Source organism: Panthera leo, chromosome B3 (genome assembly GCF_018350215.1).
Source record: "Panthera leo isolate Ple1 chromosome B3, P.leo_Ple1_pat1.1, whole genome shotgun sequence".
Classification (NCBI taxonomy): domain Eukaryota; kingdom Metazoa; phylum Chordata; class Mammalia; order Carnivora; family Felidae; genus Panthera; species Panthera leo.
In genome coordinates, this window is record NC_056684.1 from 132,023,428 (window position 1) to 132,039,279 (window position 15,852).

Sequence of the window (15,852 nt, forward strand, 5' to 3'; positions counted from 1 at the left end):
CTCCCTCAGGACCCAGCGAACAGACTTTCTGGGGTGGTTTCCTCTGGGACATGACACTCTAGGGAAGAAAAACGGTCTTCAGGTGCAAACTTGATCCAACAGAGCAGAGTGAGCAAGCAGATGATGCTGTGGAGGGGGGCAATGTGACAGGCCTTCCAAGCAAGAGCCTGGGCAAACCTGAGGAGCCATCAGCCACGTGAGACCCAGGCCGTCTACAGCAAGCGAACCATTGACAACAGAGAAGGACACACACACAGGAATTTTACTACACTGAGTCACCCATTAAGGGGCCACAACCAAAACATGGGGGCTTTGAAAGGAAAGGGAAATTCATCCAGGGCAAGCTCAGAGGCCATGTTCTGAAAAGCTTTGTGAAGCAATCATTTTTGTGATGGACCCTGAAGGAGGTGCATGTGGAGGCTGAGCGAAGTCTACGTAGAGGCAACCGAATGGATAAGATCGGCCAACGCTAGACGTATCTGGGGAACAAATTTGGTTCGAGGACACCAGAGGACTGGGGTTATGTCAGGCTGATGTGTGGGAGCCATGGAAGGTGTTTCTGCAGACGGCTGGAGAGGCACATTTTAGGAAATGAGTCTGACAGTGGCCGATGGGTGGGCGGGAATGGGCAGAGAAGCGGCAGGAAAATGGGAGGCAGCATCCACACTGGCACATGTAAAAGGTCTAAGCTAGCGAGACACCCTAATCCAGGGCCGGCAGTGGAGATAAGAAGGATGGAAGAAGGAAATTTCCCAAGGAAGAGTTCATGTGGTTTGGCAACTGACCTGATTCTTGGAAGCAGGGGAGTGATGCCCCATGTTATTTCTATCCCACTAACCAAAGGCACTTTTCACACATGATTTTGCATTTCATTCTGGAGGTAGACCAGTTAGCCTAGAATCTAATGAACAACTTGCTCACCACTTCCTTCTCCCCACCTTGTCCCACCTTCTTCAACAAAAAAGCTTAATTTGTCTTCATCTCCTCATCTACAAAGAGACTAAGATAATTTGAGCCCAGAAGGAGAAGCTGGATTGGGGTCCCTGGGGAGTTACTTTGCCTTTTCTTTAAAAAAATTTTTTTAAATTACATTTATTTATTTTTGAGAGACAGAGTGAGACAAGGTGAGAGTGGGGGAGGGGCAGAGAGAGAGGGGGAGACACAGAATCCAAAGCAGGCTCCAGGCTCTGAGCTGTCAGCGCAGAGCCCTATGCAGGGCTCCAACCCACAAACCATGAGAGCATGACCTGAGCTGAAGTCGAACGCCTAACTGAGTAAGCCACCCAGGCGCCCCTACTTGGCCTTTTCTTAACACCCAAACCAGGTTGATTGTCTTCACTCCTTAGAGGCTGGTCCTCTTCATCCCAAGTGGCCCCGTGGGACACATGATGCCCTTCCCACTCGTTCCGGCAGGCTTTGCCCAGCGAGTGCCTCCCTTACCTCACAGCTGCCGTCATTCCAATGGGAGTGATTGGCAACGGCCGAACTCCAGGAAACAGCCCGCGGCTCAGAACCCGTGCTCCATTTTGTATCACTCCTGGAGGAACTGGAAAAACAAAACGGAAGAAGATACCACATGTGAATTCAACGGTGAACATTTCTGTTTTGAGTCAGAAATTCTGGATACATCAGGAAGAGAGAGAGAGAGAGAAAGAAAAGAAGAGAGAGAAAGTGATTATTATAAGCACAAAGAGTGAGCAGTGATAGAAACACACACACACACACGCGCACACACACGTAGAAGGGGAAAGAAAGATACCACGCCTCAAGAAAGAGATTCGGTCAGCCATGTCAGACCAATACCTTACAATCAAATTATTGATGCGTTGGTTTAAAAAAGGGTGAGTTTTCAAAAGCGGGCTTCAAACATTACTTCCTTGCGTTTATTAAATATAAGCTTTTCTTTCCACTCAGACCCTACCAAGATCTCGAGAACACTAACACAAGTCTAATAGCAATGACCAAACAAAAGCATTTCTTCATGCTTCTCTGGTGATGGTCAGAAGCTGAGAACATCTTTCTATCTGTCCTTAACCTGACAAGAGAAAACAGGAGCCAAAAGAAAAGCAAAGCTGATTTTATAAGCTACTTGGCACCTCAGTGCTCACAACACAGTGTGTGCTCACAATGATTTCGGCCGCCGGAGGAAAGACCCCTTCCTCAGTGTGGCTGGGAGTGGACGGTTGGCAGGGTGGCTCTGGCTCCCGTCTCAGAACCATGCACAGCCCACTCTGGAGGACCCACGGCCTCCTTCCTCGAAGCTTCCCCAAGCAATTCTCCCCAGAGTTCTCTCACCATCCCGCCTTCTCCTAAATACACACATCCCTGGAGCAATCGTAAGCCAACCTTTTTGCCAGTGCCCATCAGATGATGTCTGTTCCCATACAAACCCACAGTGGGCTCACCCCTGTATGAGGGTTTACACCACAGGGGAGCCACAGGACATCCCCGATCGTCCATCTTTTTTGACCTCCCGGACAGCAGTTTCATTAGGTTCAAGCTAATATTCTTACTGTACAACCAACCCTCCTCCGTGTGTCTCCAGGGCCAGGCGTGCATTGGGAAGCACTGAGGCAGGGCTTGGAGTCTTAGCTTCCGTTTCAGTTTCTCTTGTGTGACTTTGTGCAAGTTACTGAAATCTCTTCTTCCTTCTCGGAACAGTGTCCTAGGAACCCTTCTGCCGTCAATGTCCCGAGTCCCCAGGGCTCTGGCTGTGTCCATGGAGCCCCCCGCACAGTCTCATCCAGAGGCAAGGTGGATAAATCATGCCTTCTCAGACAAAGAGCCTCTAGAAAATTATACATACAAAAATGAAAACCCTTCTGGATATTAAGTGTTAAAGTCAGTATTATTTGTGTAGAACACTCTTTACAAAACACAGACTTTTTATTCCTGTAATGTTTAGGCCTCTAAGGGCATGTTTCCATAAATTTTCTGAACCTTTAACTAGAGGTCTTTCATGTAGGATGAATGTCCACTCCTGAACATGGATGATGTTATACAGACCGATTCCTAGAGAATTCTGTGGCTCTTGCTAGAATTTTTGCTATTTCTCTTCCAGGTTTGTGTAAGGCTCTTGCTATTGGGTTTTATAAAAGGTGGATGGGAGACAAAAACCAGCACTTAAACCAGGTACTACTAATGTCGTCCAGGGGTCCAGAATCTTTCCATTCACTTACCACATTTAACCGTGACAGTAGGCTGAACTAGATCAGGAACTCTTACCCGTTCCTTACTATCAGCCTGGTTTCGGATAGCAGATCATCTGAGACAGGAGACTTACCAGGTATCTAAAAGCATGAAACCTGTTATAATGTAATACTGGAGGGAAGTATCCTATTTTGCTTCGTTGATGAGTTCTTTCTAAGGAAGAGCATCTAAAATTTATAGTAACTGATCTACATACTCATTTCAAGACCTCCTCTACAGCTACAAGACGGCGTGGTATTAGTGTGAACACAGACACATAGATCGTGGAAGAAAACAGAATCCAGAAATAGACCCGCAAATATGTGGCCAACTGACTTTTGGCAGAAGGCATCAAGACAATACGATGAGGGGAAGCAGAGTTACAACAACCGGCGATCCATTCAGGAAAAAATGAGCCTTGGTCCTTACCTCATGGCCATACACGAAAGTTAATTAGAAATGGATCATAATGCAAATGTAAGAACTAAAATTAGAAACGTTTTAGAAGAAAATATAGGAGGAAAAATACCAGCAATTCCCAAGGACAGACATGCAAAAATCAGTAGGACTCTAGAGTCTGTAGAAGAGGCTTCAGGTTGCTTGAAAAGAGAGGCTTTTAGTTTGTCTGTCTGTTTTGGAGATCGCGGGAGAGGGTTTTTCAGTTATCTTGCCGTATGGTAGTCTCATTGAAATGGCCAGAAACCACAGGCTCAGTCCCATTCTGATAATACCAGTGAAGATATCAGTCACTAAAGATCTCATCTAGAACGGCGAGCAAATCTGATAGAAAGGACTACTTGTTAAAATCACTTAAACGCTTAAAATCTGCACCACAGTCGTAATTCTTGCCAGCAAAATTATTACAGTCCCATATACAGACTGTATCGATGCATGGATTAACATACCGAGTATCTGCTTATGTATTCCATGAAGGGGACGCAGCTAAGTGGGACAGACAGAGAATTAAAGAGGCAATGGAAATACACTGTGGTAAGCGGGGCGAGCGGCCTATAGGCATGAAGGATGGAGGCATCTAACCCGAAGTAAAGGGTGTCTGGGAAGACTTCCTGTAGAACTCCAATCGGAGTTGGCATTCAAAGGCACAAGAACGGCACATACAAGGCCTGGAAGTAATAAAAATTACGATGTGCACAAGAACAAAAACTAACTTGGCTAAAGCGTATGATCCCTCTGTGGGAATGAGGTGCGTTTGGGCTTCATCCCATGGATATGGGGAAAACCATGAAAGGGTTCTGAGTGGGGGAAAAGGTCTGCAGCACGGTGGCTGAGAGCCAGACTCTGGATGTTGGAGGGGTCCAACACCATCTTTGCATCCCATCTCTGGGTCTGCATCCCATCTCTGTCATTTACTGCTTGTGTCCCCTGAGCAAGCCACTTAAGAGGATGGGGACAGAAATGGTATTTATCTCACAGAGTGGAGATTTAACTGAGTTAATAAAGGCACTACTGTTATGCAAAATTACCTGTTAGTCATCAATATTATCATCATCAACATCAACATAACCAACATCCCCTGAGCATCCTGAGGCAGCCTGTGTTTTCTCCATTCTAGGTGAGCCCAAAGTCCACAAGAACAGAACAGAACAAACCCAGACCATGTTGGAAGAACTTAGCCATCTTCCCGGTCACAGAACGTAGCTGGAGGAACGGTGACAGCTCTTATGGGGCTTCTGGTCCCATGTCAGAGTCACCCCTGTGGGAAATACCTGAAACACCTATAATTCTGGGACAAAGACTGGGGTGCCCTGGACAGTGAAGACAGCAGATGGGAGTCATATAGCATGGCCAGGGAGTCATCTGCCAGCCAAAGGAGAAAAGCAACCCCAAGGACAGTGCCCTAAGCCCAGAGTCCTCTGTCCAAGCGCCTAGAACTGTTATGCCCCAGGGGGGATGCCCTACAGAGAGAGGAACAAAGAAAGGAAGTGAGCACGGACTGGGGACCAGGGTCTTTTCGTATCCTCAGCTCATCTCAGCCTCCAGGGAAGAAGTGCTCTGCAGTGGTTAAAAGTACAAGCTCAGGGCAACATGGCCTCTGTCCACCCCCAGTCTTGCCTCCCCACTAGCTCTGCAGCTTTGGGCAAGTGCCTCAACTTTCATGTGCCTCAGTTTCCTCAGCTGCAAACCTGGTATAAACAGCTCATAGGAGTGTTGCTGAGTGTTAAATAAGACGACTGATGTAAATTGCTTAGTTCGGCGGCCGGTCCATTATATAAGCTCTTCATCACCATCTTGTTCGTCCTTCCACTATCCCATGCACCTCTCTACCTTCCTCTTACTAATTATAAGGAACAGGGCCTAAGGGGGGTGTTGGGGGGGTGGTGGAGGTCAAGACAGGGAGAAATTCTTCCAGCCTTTTATGCTTTTTAGATATCTCAACTCTGCATCTGCCCACATCTTCCGGATTAATGAAGTGTATTCACTTCAAAGAGAATCTCACGGACGAAGCTATTCCGCAGCACTAAAAAGGCTTTCCCTGAGCCATTTCCTGAACCTCACAGACTTCTGGCACATAAACTAGGCTCTTCTCCTGACTCCCGGAGTTTGCTCTCAAATGGGCTGCAACTGAATGCTGCCTCTGCCAACCAAACCTGGCACTTCTCAGTCCTCATCACTGGCAGCGCTTTTCATGTTGGGATGGTGATGTGTTCATATTTGCTCATGGGCTGCCAGAAGCCAGCTGTGACACTTAACTATTCTCCCATCTTTTCTCCTTCCTGTCTCCATCCCCAAGCGTCAGGAACGTGGCTTCTGGAAAACGAATCACAGCCTGTCTAAAATGTCTGTGAGGTCCATATTAACCAGTCTTTGGTTCTGGGGACTCGGAGGGAGCATGAATCCATTCCTCAGCTGTTTTTCTATCAGCACGGTCTATCTACCCCTTCCTTTTCCTCTGTATTGCCCTCAGGGCAAATCAGACCGAGCCCTTTACAACCAGCCCGTCCCACCCAGTGTATTGAAATTGTACTGAAATTGTACCATGGCTCCAGCCCTCCAGCCCAGAAGAGTATAGTGAGAAAACTGGATATGCTTGTGGCGGTCACTGCAAAAGGCACAGGCCTCCAGCAACCATCCTTTCCTGTAAGATCAGTTCAACATTCAGCTTTTACACACAAGAAGACACATCTCTGAGATTCTCGGGTTCCTGGGACGAGGCGCCAAGACAGGGGCCCCACGGCTCCCACTTCTTGCTGACCATCCCCTTTCTCTTATAGTGTAGAGTGACTCTAAACTTACTTATTTTTAGGCAATAAGGAAGTAACACGCAGAAAGAGGAGTGAACCGAGCAGCACTGCTCACCGTGATCTAAGCATGATCACCTGGAGGACCCAAGAAAACCGTCTGTGGCACAAGACAAACTTCCCTCCACGCTCCGCCACCCTCGGTGTGGCCCCGTCCCAGCCTCCCCAGCCTCCTTCCCGATGCTCAGCTTCCTTGATTTTCACGGCTTCTAAAATTAACCTCTGAGCTCCTGCTGCCTTTGGAGGGCAGCCCTGGCTGACACTACCAGAGGCCATAAGTTGAGCAGCAAGTGCTTCCGATAATCCTTCCCCTTCCCAAAGTGGGACTTTCCAACTGCTTACTTGGAAAGATGCTGGGGAGGGGGCTGGAATGGGGGAGCCTCCGTCCTGGTCGCCTTTCTTCTCCAGTGCCTGGTGTGCTGGATGCACACTGTAGCTCCAGGGGGTGTGGAACGCTGCCTCCTTCCCTCACCTCTGCTGTCCCATTTTGTTGTTTTGTTTATCATCCAGAGTTCCTCTCTGGGAACATTCCAACTAGGGATTATATAAGCCTTTGAAGATGAGAATGGTGATCTTACTTCCTAACAATCCCTCCATTGGGGTTAAAGATGACTCACAGGGCTTGTCAGAGGGGAACAGCAAAGCAGGTACTTAAGTAGACTCTAGAAGCTGGAATTAGTCTATATGGCTACTTTGAAGGGAGAAGGAGAGGTGGATGGGTCTAGAAGCACAATCCAAAGTTCAAGAGATAATGCAGCAGCAATGTCCTGTGCTGAGTTTTCTGGAAGTGGTGTCCTATAGCACATGCAAGACACAACAGCATACCTTCTAGAATGTTCCCCATGCTGCAAAGTGGAAAGTCTGGAAAAGATAACATCATCACTGGGGCTCCGGGGGATGGGGGTGGGGACAAAATGTTGAAGCCTGCGGTTTTGATTAGATGCACTCTGCTGCCTCATTGAAAGTGAAGCATCCGGTCGCCAGGAGAGACTGATGGGACCCATAAGGAGCCAGCTCAAGTAATACCAGGGGCAGGGTCTGGGGCAGGCTGAGCTCCCTTGGGGCACTGTGGGACCCCTCAAAGATAAAGGGGCCTGGCTGACTGTGATTCTCACCAGTTTCTTGAGAAGTTTCCTTTGTACGATCTACTCAGCTTGGACTGTGGACGGTGGCTGGTTTGCCAGCCCCGAGCTAGCTTTGCAGATGCTGGGCGCAGGGAAGGAAGAGAGGAAACAATCTAAGTGGCTGCTGTACGGTGACCTTAAGTGGGGCGGCTATGAAGGTCGATGGCAAAGGAAAAGCCTTTCAAGTCACCCAAGCCAGGCTCTTACTGTTGGAAGTGACAGCAGCAGACAGACGAGCCTGGTGGCCCCTGTTCAAGCAGCATCCTAGCCCAGGAGGGGAAAACAAGGGGCTATAAATAGTGCATGAGGAGGCTCTGTAAACAGAGCTCGGCCACAGCGCAGCCTGGGGGCGGGACACAGGCAGTTCCGTGCAGATGCGAACCTGTGCTCCCCGTGCGTGGGCAGAGGGGACGCCTGAATGCTATGCACCCACGTCCACACCGGGACACGTGCATACAAACACCACGAGGCAGGCCGCCCGCCCTCCACCACCAGGGCTGGGTGTCTGCCGCCTCTGAACCTTTTTGGTGAGGAATCACCTTCCACTTTTTCCAGGCCTCAGGGGCAGCTGGCAGGGCAGGAGTATGGAGGCTGCACCACAGAAAGTATCTACCCCTTCTCCCTTCAGGAGGCCAGACACTCACCGAATCCCAGGAAAAGAAACACGCAACATAAGATAAGGACAAGGGGAGCGGGAGGAAGACGGAAGCCGAGAAGCGCTAAGAGAAGACGGAGGCCCCCAGCTGGAGACACCCCCACCCCCCGCCCTGCCCCCGACTCCTTTACTGGGAGGCTGACCAGTGGCCACCTGGCTTCCCAAGTGCACACCGCAGACACTCAGTGTATGTTCACTTCTTTCCTAAAGTCCTGTTCACATCTTCAGGGGCTTTGCTCCGGCCTGTTGACCATGTGCTAGCTTGACCATTAGAGGATTTTACTAGAGATTGGGGCCAGATGGGAAGGAGAACACAAAGATGATGCTCCTACCCCCTCCCTAGTCTTTACATTTATTTCTTGGAGGCTCCTGCCAATGGGCCTCTCCTTCCCCGACTTTTGTGGACTTCCTGGTTCCTGCCTTCTAGGACACTGGAGCTGTCTTCTTGGCCCGGAGCTTTCACGAAGGCCGGGCTGAGGCTGAATTTCTCACAGAGCTAACACTGAGGAAGAAAGCCTTCTAAAAAAGCCCTACAGCTTTGACACATGAACATTGAACTTTTAAAACTCAAATTCTGCATTTCCATGCAAGTAAGACTATGGATACCCTGAAAAAATAATTATTTATAGTTTGAGTGTTATAGTGAGGGAACGGGGAGAAGTTCATTTAGCCACTACTGATAATGGACTTCCATGGAAGCTGCTAGGGATCCGTTAATGACCAATCTCCCTGCCTCCTTCCCTCTTAATTCCATCATTCTGGTTCATCAAAAGCTTTTCTTTAAGCCAGTGATCCCTGTGCACAGTGGCCGGGTGCTAACGAAGATGCTCCTGAACCTTCTACGGCTCTGACGAAAAAAGTGTTTTCCTCACTGTTAAGTCATGCAACATGACTCCCGAAACTGTTTCAGACTGTAACTTGGTTACAATCTGTCTGCACTCTTCCTGCAATGTCATCTGAGAATGGAGTTTTGTTTTGTTTTCAATTTCTCTGCAACTTCAAACGTCATTTAAAAACCACATTACAGGGTAACTGCTAGTCACTGGGCTGTGCTAGTTACACAAGTGCTTAGCAATGGCGTTTGCTTCTCGGAGGTGTGGGCAGCCTCTAACACTTCAACTGCTGGCAATCTGAGATTAGCCAAGAAAGAAAGGGAATTCTACGCCTTTCGGAGCAGGTAATGGCAGCCCCTGCCAGGGGGATGAGTCTCTCCTGAGACACATCTCTCGGATTTTTAAAAGAAGGAAGGAGAAAGGATAGACTCAAATTTCCCAAAGCTGCGGGGAAGGCTGTGACCAGTGGAGGGCTGTTAACAAAAGCACCCGAGAATGAACGTGGGGGATTTCCCTGACTCAGGGAGCCAGAGCCCCAAACAAGCTGAGGGCCCAGCCCCAAGAATGAGCCCGGTGGGTGCTGGGGTCTGCTGCATCACCTTATCAGCATCTTCCGTCAACAGGAGGCTGCCACACAGCAATGTCCTGAGCAGACCCCAGGAAGTGAGCTGGCTACCTGCTCAACAGGGTTCTGGGCGGGGGTGAAGGGGGGACCGGGGAACTAGCTTCAAGTCAGGAGGACGAGGGGACAGACAGATTATCTCCATTTAAGGTCATTGTTCATCACTCGGGAAGGAGACCTTTCCAAGGTGTAGCTCAGAGGTGGGAAAAGACACAATAGAAGACAAGTTCAAGGAAGAAGAAGAGCTGTTTCAAGCTTGACACTGCTCAGTGGCCAACGGCCGGTGAAGACAGGAGCCCTGCTTGGCTACATTAGCCTGACCCTTCTCTATGACAGCTTGGAAGACTGGTGGGGATGATGCGGGGTGTGGGGTGGGGGTGCATCATGATGGTTCATTTCAAGGCTACTTCAAGCTCTTGCGTCCCCGTCTTGCCGGACTTTCCTCTCCTCTCTAGCTATAAAGCGGCAGCCTGCTATTAATGAGGTCCCAAAGGGGAAAGAAATTTCTGTAACTAGGCACTGCTCAGTTCCATCACTGTTAGGCTGGCCCCACAAAGCCTCTTCTAGCAGAAACTACAAACTCACAGGAACTATTCCTGCAGGAGAAAGGAAGTTCTCTCCGCGGGAATCCATTATGGAGTCTGCTTCCCTTCCCCCAAGTCTTAAGCCCTGAGATTATATTAAAACTTTGTCATCTCGGAAACACACCTATGCATTCATTCACACATAGGCATGGCCGCATGTCTGCAGGCATATGCATGTAATCATGCACTTAGGTTAAGTTTTAAAGGGATTCTACAAGGGAAGTTCTACTTGAGAATTAGTTCTTCCTATGGCCTGGTATATAAATGAGAAGGTTAAGTTCACAAACTACGGTGCTGTAGGCTATAGAAATATCTACTCACAACCTGCTTGTATCTCAGGGGGAGTATTCAAAAGCATCATGGCACTGGCAGCATCAATGTCAGGATCTGGAAAAATCAACCAATAAATAACATTATTTACAACGGGGCTGGTGTCTGTGTGTGTTTTTTTCCCCCTGCAAGTTACAGTTTATGAAAGCAACAGAGAAAAAAAAAAAATCTGGGAACAAGATGAGCTATCCCAAAGGTGACTTTCTTCCCGTTTGCATTTGAGAGGAAGAAAGGTATTCTAGAATGAGATTTAAGGGGCAGGTTAGTAAGTTTCTCAGACAAAGCATGGTCCTTCCTCATTTCGCTCATTTCATAATCTGACTATATGTTCCTGATAAGTTGCTGATCTATGCACCCCTACAGCTTACTCCTCTGGCACGGAGGAGTAGGGGAGTGGGGTGACAATAGGACATTTAGCTACAGAAGTCTTTGATGAACTGGGGAAGCTCACAGCACCGAGAAGAGAAAGCCCTAAATATACCTGCATCTAGTGAGATACAAACAAGACGTCGGATCATTTCCATCTGTCAGCAGAATGTAAATTGTACTTTACGAGACGGTGTGTGCACACAGTGGTGGTAGCAGAAGTGGTGAAGGCATTAATACACACACACACACACACACACACACACACACACACACACAAGATATAAAGAAAACATGAAAGTTACGATGTTGAGGGCACAGCGTTTGCTTCCACATCTATTACTGCTTTTAATATGAGACAAAAAGAATACTCATCACCTCGCTGCTATAATTCTTAATAGGTTTCTGAATCCTTACTGATCCACCAGTTGACAGATGGCAGGTTATATAGAGACAGAGAAAAAATATTATCCTTTTATAACTAAATTCATTTTCCTCTGAGAAACAGCAGCGCTGCTGCTATGGAAATGAAAGTCACCATGGCAACAGTAAACAACTCCCAAGAATGGTCACTGAATAGGCTGAAAAGAACATCTGCCCCAGAACAGCGTCCCAGCTGCCCTGGGGCGAAATTCGCTAATAGTGCAGTGATGCCCCGTGACAGAAGCTGCCGCCTGTGCCCTGTCCGAATAAATGAAGTGTGCAATTGAAGTCGACATCAAAATGCCTGCCCTTGCAGATTACTACCTCTGCGTCCGCTAAACCCAGTGACTAATGATGGGGGGTGGGGGTGGGCAGGGGGGCTCGTACTTGTCAGTTTTTGTACAAATTACATGCCAAAAAATTCAATTTACTACTATTGGCTCCACGGCACTTTATTCTGGGTATTATGCTAGGAAATGACTTTTTTACTGTTTAAAAAAAGTACATTTTTCATACTTCATATGTGCAGTTTAATTCCAAGGGAGTAATGTGATACAGTATAAAGCCCCACAAGCGATTAATAATATGGATGACGCTGGTTCTAGAAGACAGTGTTTCAAAAAAATGGGGGAGGGGGGAAAGAACTTCAGAGGCCAGTTTCGATTTCGCCTGCAGGAGGCCCCTTACTTACACTCTGTAATGGAGTGAAGGTTTATGTTAATAGCATGAGGAACAGGTAAATTAACTTATTTGGCAACTCCTGGGGTGACATTTCTAAAACAGTCATCGTTCCCCACTGATATTAAAAAAACATATATATATATTAGTTGAGCTGAAAGACTTAAGGTCCTTCCTATTCATGGTTCCCAGGGTTCCTGCTGCCCCTATGCCCCCGTCTCCCCACACAGCGTGTTGCCAAAAGCAGGTCTCTTAGGTTCTGGAAGGTTTTATGGAGGGACTGAGGTCTTCTCCCACTTCCTCTTTTTGGAAAGGGCCCCTTCCTCTTTCAGGGCCGAGAAAACACACCTGTTTCTTAGCAGAGCAAAGATTCTTTGCCATCTTTGAGAACACAAGTGTTGCCAGCAACCAGGGCTTGGCCCGGGTGCCTGGCCCCGGCCTCCCCAGGCCACTCTTACCCAGACTTTTCCTCAACGACCAGGAGGTCCGATGGGGACAGACAGAACAAGAGGAAATACGGTAAAATGTCAGGAGCCTCTTCCTGTTTGTTTTCCCAGAAAATTAAAGAAAGTATTTCTTTATTCTTCAGAAACACACGACCACCGGAGAAAGGTACAAAGGGCCACAGAGAGAAAGACACAAGACATGAGAAAGAGAATCTTGAACCAAAAGAGCAGCAGCACGCACACGAATTTCGCGGAACCTAAGAGGCAACTTGGGAAGTGCTTCAGGCCCACAAAACATCACCGGGACCACCGCCCCCCCCATCCCATCTGAGCCAAATAAACACAGCGACTCATTCAGGACAAGTCCCTCCAGTGCTTCCTTCCGAGCAAGCAGACGTGCTATGCCACCTTAGGTGATGCGTTTTCTGTGAGCGCACTGTGGGTCTCCCTGAAAGATTTAATTCTCTGTGGTCAGGAGAGACCACTGATGGTTTACATCTTTAGGTAACAGAGAGGCTTTCTGATGGAAGTATTCCTATTCCAATAGGACACTTGAATCCAGAGTGCTTGTTTGGAGTTTTTTGGCTGGAAGGTTTTAGGCACTTGCGCAACTGTTTTGGGGCTAGGGGCTGGAGGCACAGCTGATTCTGAAGGATAACAAGGTCAAGGACTAGATGGAGGGGAGGATGAGCAGTGGGTTGACTGCATACGAGTTTCCCTGGGCTTCAAAGAGAGGTTTTTCTTCCCGTAAATGGTTCAATCCAGCTTATCAGCATAAGAAAAGAGAAAGATATTTTGGTCAGGAACTCTTTTCAGGAATGAAGATCTACTTGGTCAGGCGTACCCTTCACCCTTCGTTGTTGCATCTCTAGGGACCTGGGTGAGGGGTCCAGGAAAATACAGAAGCACTACCCTCTTTATTTTTGGTGAGTACAATCTTCCAAAATGAGGATGCTAATTTAGCATCCTCACACAGAATCCCCAAATCAGTTACCCCTGCTTAATTCAGTCTAACACCAAGCGTGCCATCATGGATGCTTAATAAAGTTATGACCATCCTCAAATCAGAGCCAATCTCAAGCCTGGATTAAAAAATTCCTCCTCTGCTCATGGTTCAGTAACAAATGTTACTTCTCCTTTGGACCAGTTCCCAGCGCCCCATTTCAATTTTCATCTTTAATGCGGTTGTCTTGTTCCATTGCCTCTTCTCTGCAGTACAAGGCTGAAAAACGGTCACACACCTCAAAGATGCTTTCAAATCCTCTTCTCGCGAAGGTACATACACAAATACATTATGCTACGGTGATGGAAATAGGTAACAGAGCCTCTAGAAACAACAGTTCTGTTTCTTAGATTAAAAAAAATAGATTAAAAAAAATATACAGATATGGCACTTCATTTTCCCCCAAAATGTGGAGATGGGTTTCTCTGGGGCACGGGGAAAGGGGGAGGGCCTTTTCTCTGTGAGTGATGGGAAAAGAAGTAGTCGAGGCATGAGAACTCCTGGGGTCAAGTCCTCAGTCTGCTGCTAATTAACACGTGACTTTAATTGTGCAGGGGTGGAGTTCATTTCTTTTAAAATCGTGGTGGGTGGTTGTAGACTTGGGAGCGGACTGGTTGGTCTTCCAACTCATTCCACATAGTTCCTAGCTCTGCCTATAAAGTCCCCTGACTTCGTCTTCCTTTTCTGACCTGTGGCTGCCGGGACTATGGACTCCAAAGAGCACCTACCAAATGGCGCATTTATTTCAACGCTTTTGGAGGAAGTGAACACCCTCAGTAAGGCTGGAAGGATGCCCTATTGCTTCTGGAAAGCCATGACCCGTCATTCTGGGCATCTGCTGGGTCCACTCTGAGCAATCCATCCGGCCTGGCCCAGGCGTCTTGTGGATTTGGAGTGTAGCTTCTGTCTGCATTCGTTCTCCTTCTTCTGGGATCTGGGCTCATGGAGAAGTGACTGCAGAGTTGACCTATTTTAACTAAGAATATGACGGACGGTTGGAAGTCGTGGCCGTAGAACTGCTGCAGAAACGTGAGCACTGTCCTTAGCATCACTGAGCTGACTGATCTAACAAAACAATAACGAAGCATGGCCTATATGGAAAGCCGAAGAATTACAACCAGTGATTCTCTTAGAAATCGTTTAATTGTCCATAGGTCTAACACGTTTATTTCTCCCCACTCCTCCTCATAAACTGAAATGTTTTATAGGACGATGAAAGGTCTTTACAATACTAAATAAAAAAAGATTCACGAAGCATAAAAAAAAAAAAAACCCACGATGAACAGATGACATCCATGTGGACAGAAATTATGAGATACAAGGACATGATGCTCAAATGCACACACCAAGGTGCTCCTATTTTCTCACCTTTTCCACTAACAAGTGAGCCCTGTTACAGGGCTCCCCCTCACCTGCCTGTATTCCCAACACCTGGAACAGTGCCTGGAACATAGGGGTGCTAGATAAATAGTTGTCGAGCTAGCGAACGGATGGCTTATCCAAGAGCTGTCTGGGGCTGCCGCTGCTCATTCCAGGGCCAAAGCCTTTTTTTTTTTTTTTTTTTAGTTTACTTGCTTAATTTTGAGAGAAAAAGAGAGAGCTTGAGCAGGGGAGGGGCAGAGAGAGAGGGAGAGAGAATCCCAGGCAGGCTCCATGCTATCACTGTGGAGCCCAGTGTGGGCCTTGAACCCAAAAACCTTGAGATCGTGACCTGAGCTGAAACCAAGAGTTGGACGCTTAACCAAATGAACCATCCAGGCACCCCTCTTTTCTTTTTTAAGAAAGAGTGATTTTAAGAAAAAGTTAGCACACTAAAAAAAATTAATTAATTAATTTTTAAGTAAGCCCTAAGCCCGATGTAGGGCTTGAACTCATGACCCTGAGATCAAGAGTCGTATGCTCTACTGAGCCAGCCAGGCACCCCAGAGCATAAACCTCTTGATGTACAGTGGAATCCCCTGGAAACTCCAGAAAACCAAATGTCAGGCCCCACCTCAGATGACACTTGAGTTTTGCAAAAGTTCACCAGAGGATTCTGATGTGTAGGAAAGGTAAAGGACCACCTTTAGTAATAGAAAATCAAGGGTATATGAATACCATCCAAAATGAGTCCATGCCAAGTGCTCCCCAGAAATCTGTTACCATCTCTAACATCACTAGGTCTCTTTGCTTTGAAATATCTTTATCCACTTTCTGCAATGCTGCATGAGTACAATGCCGCACATCTGAAAGTATTCAGTTAGTCCGTGAAAATGGAGAAAAAAATGCTTGGGATAACTTTTAGGGCCAAGGAGACAAGAAATAGATGAAAACAATAAACAAGCAAGCAAATAAATAAA

General features: G+C 47.4%; 1 protein-coding gene across 10 annotated transcripts in view; it reads right to left on the reverse strand.

The window, feature by feature from the left end:
* The window catches only part of FOXN3 (forkhead box N3), a 391,024-nt gene that overhangs the window by 13,736 nt on the left and 361,436 nt on the right, over nucleotides 1-15,852 (reverse strand). For 8 of the 10 annotated variants that reach the window (XM_042944039.1, XM_042944040.1, XM_042944038.1 and 5 more), the window contains 2 exons: nucleotides 10,589-10,654; nucleotides 1,441-1,546 (listed from right to left, as the gene is read on the reverse strand). In XM_042944039.1, coding sequence (XP_042799973.1) covers nucleotides 1,441-1,546; nucleotides 10,589-10,654 — 172 coding nt within the window. The remainder of the gene's footprint in view (nucleotides 1-1,440; nucleotides 1,547-10,588; nucleotides 10,655-15,852) is intronic. The other 2 variants (XM_042944044.1, XM_042944045.1) reach the window with 2 other exon arrangements.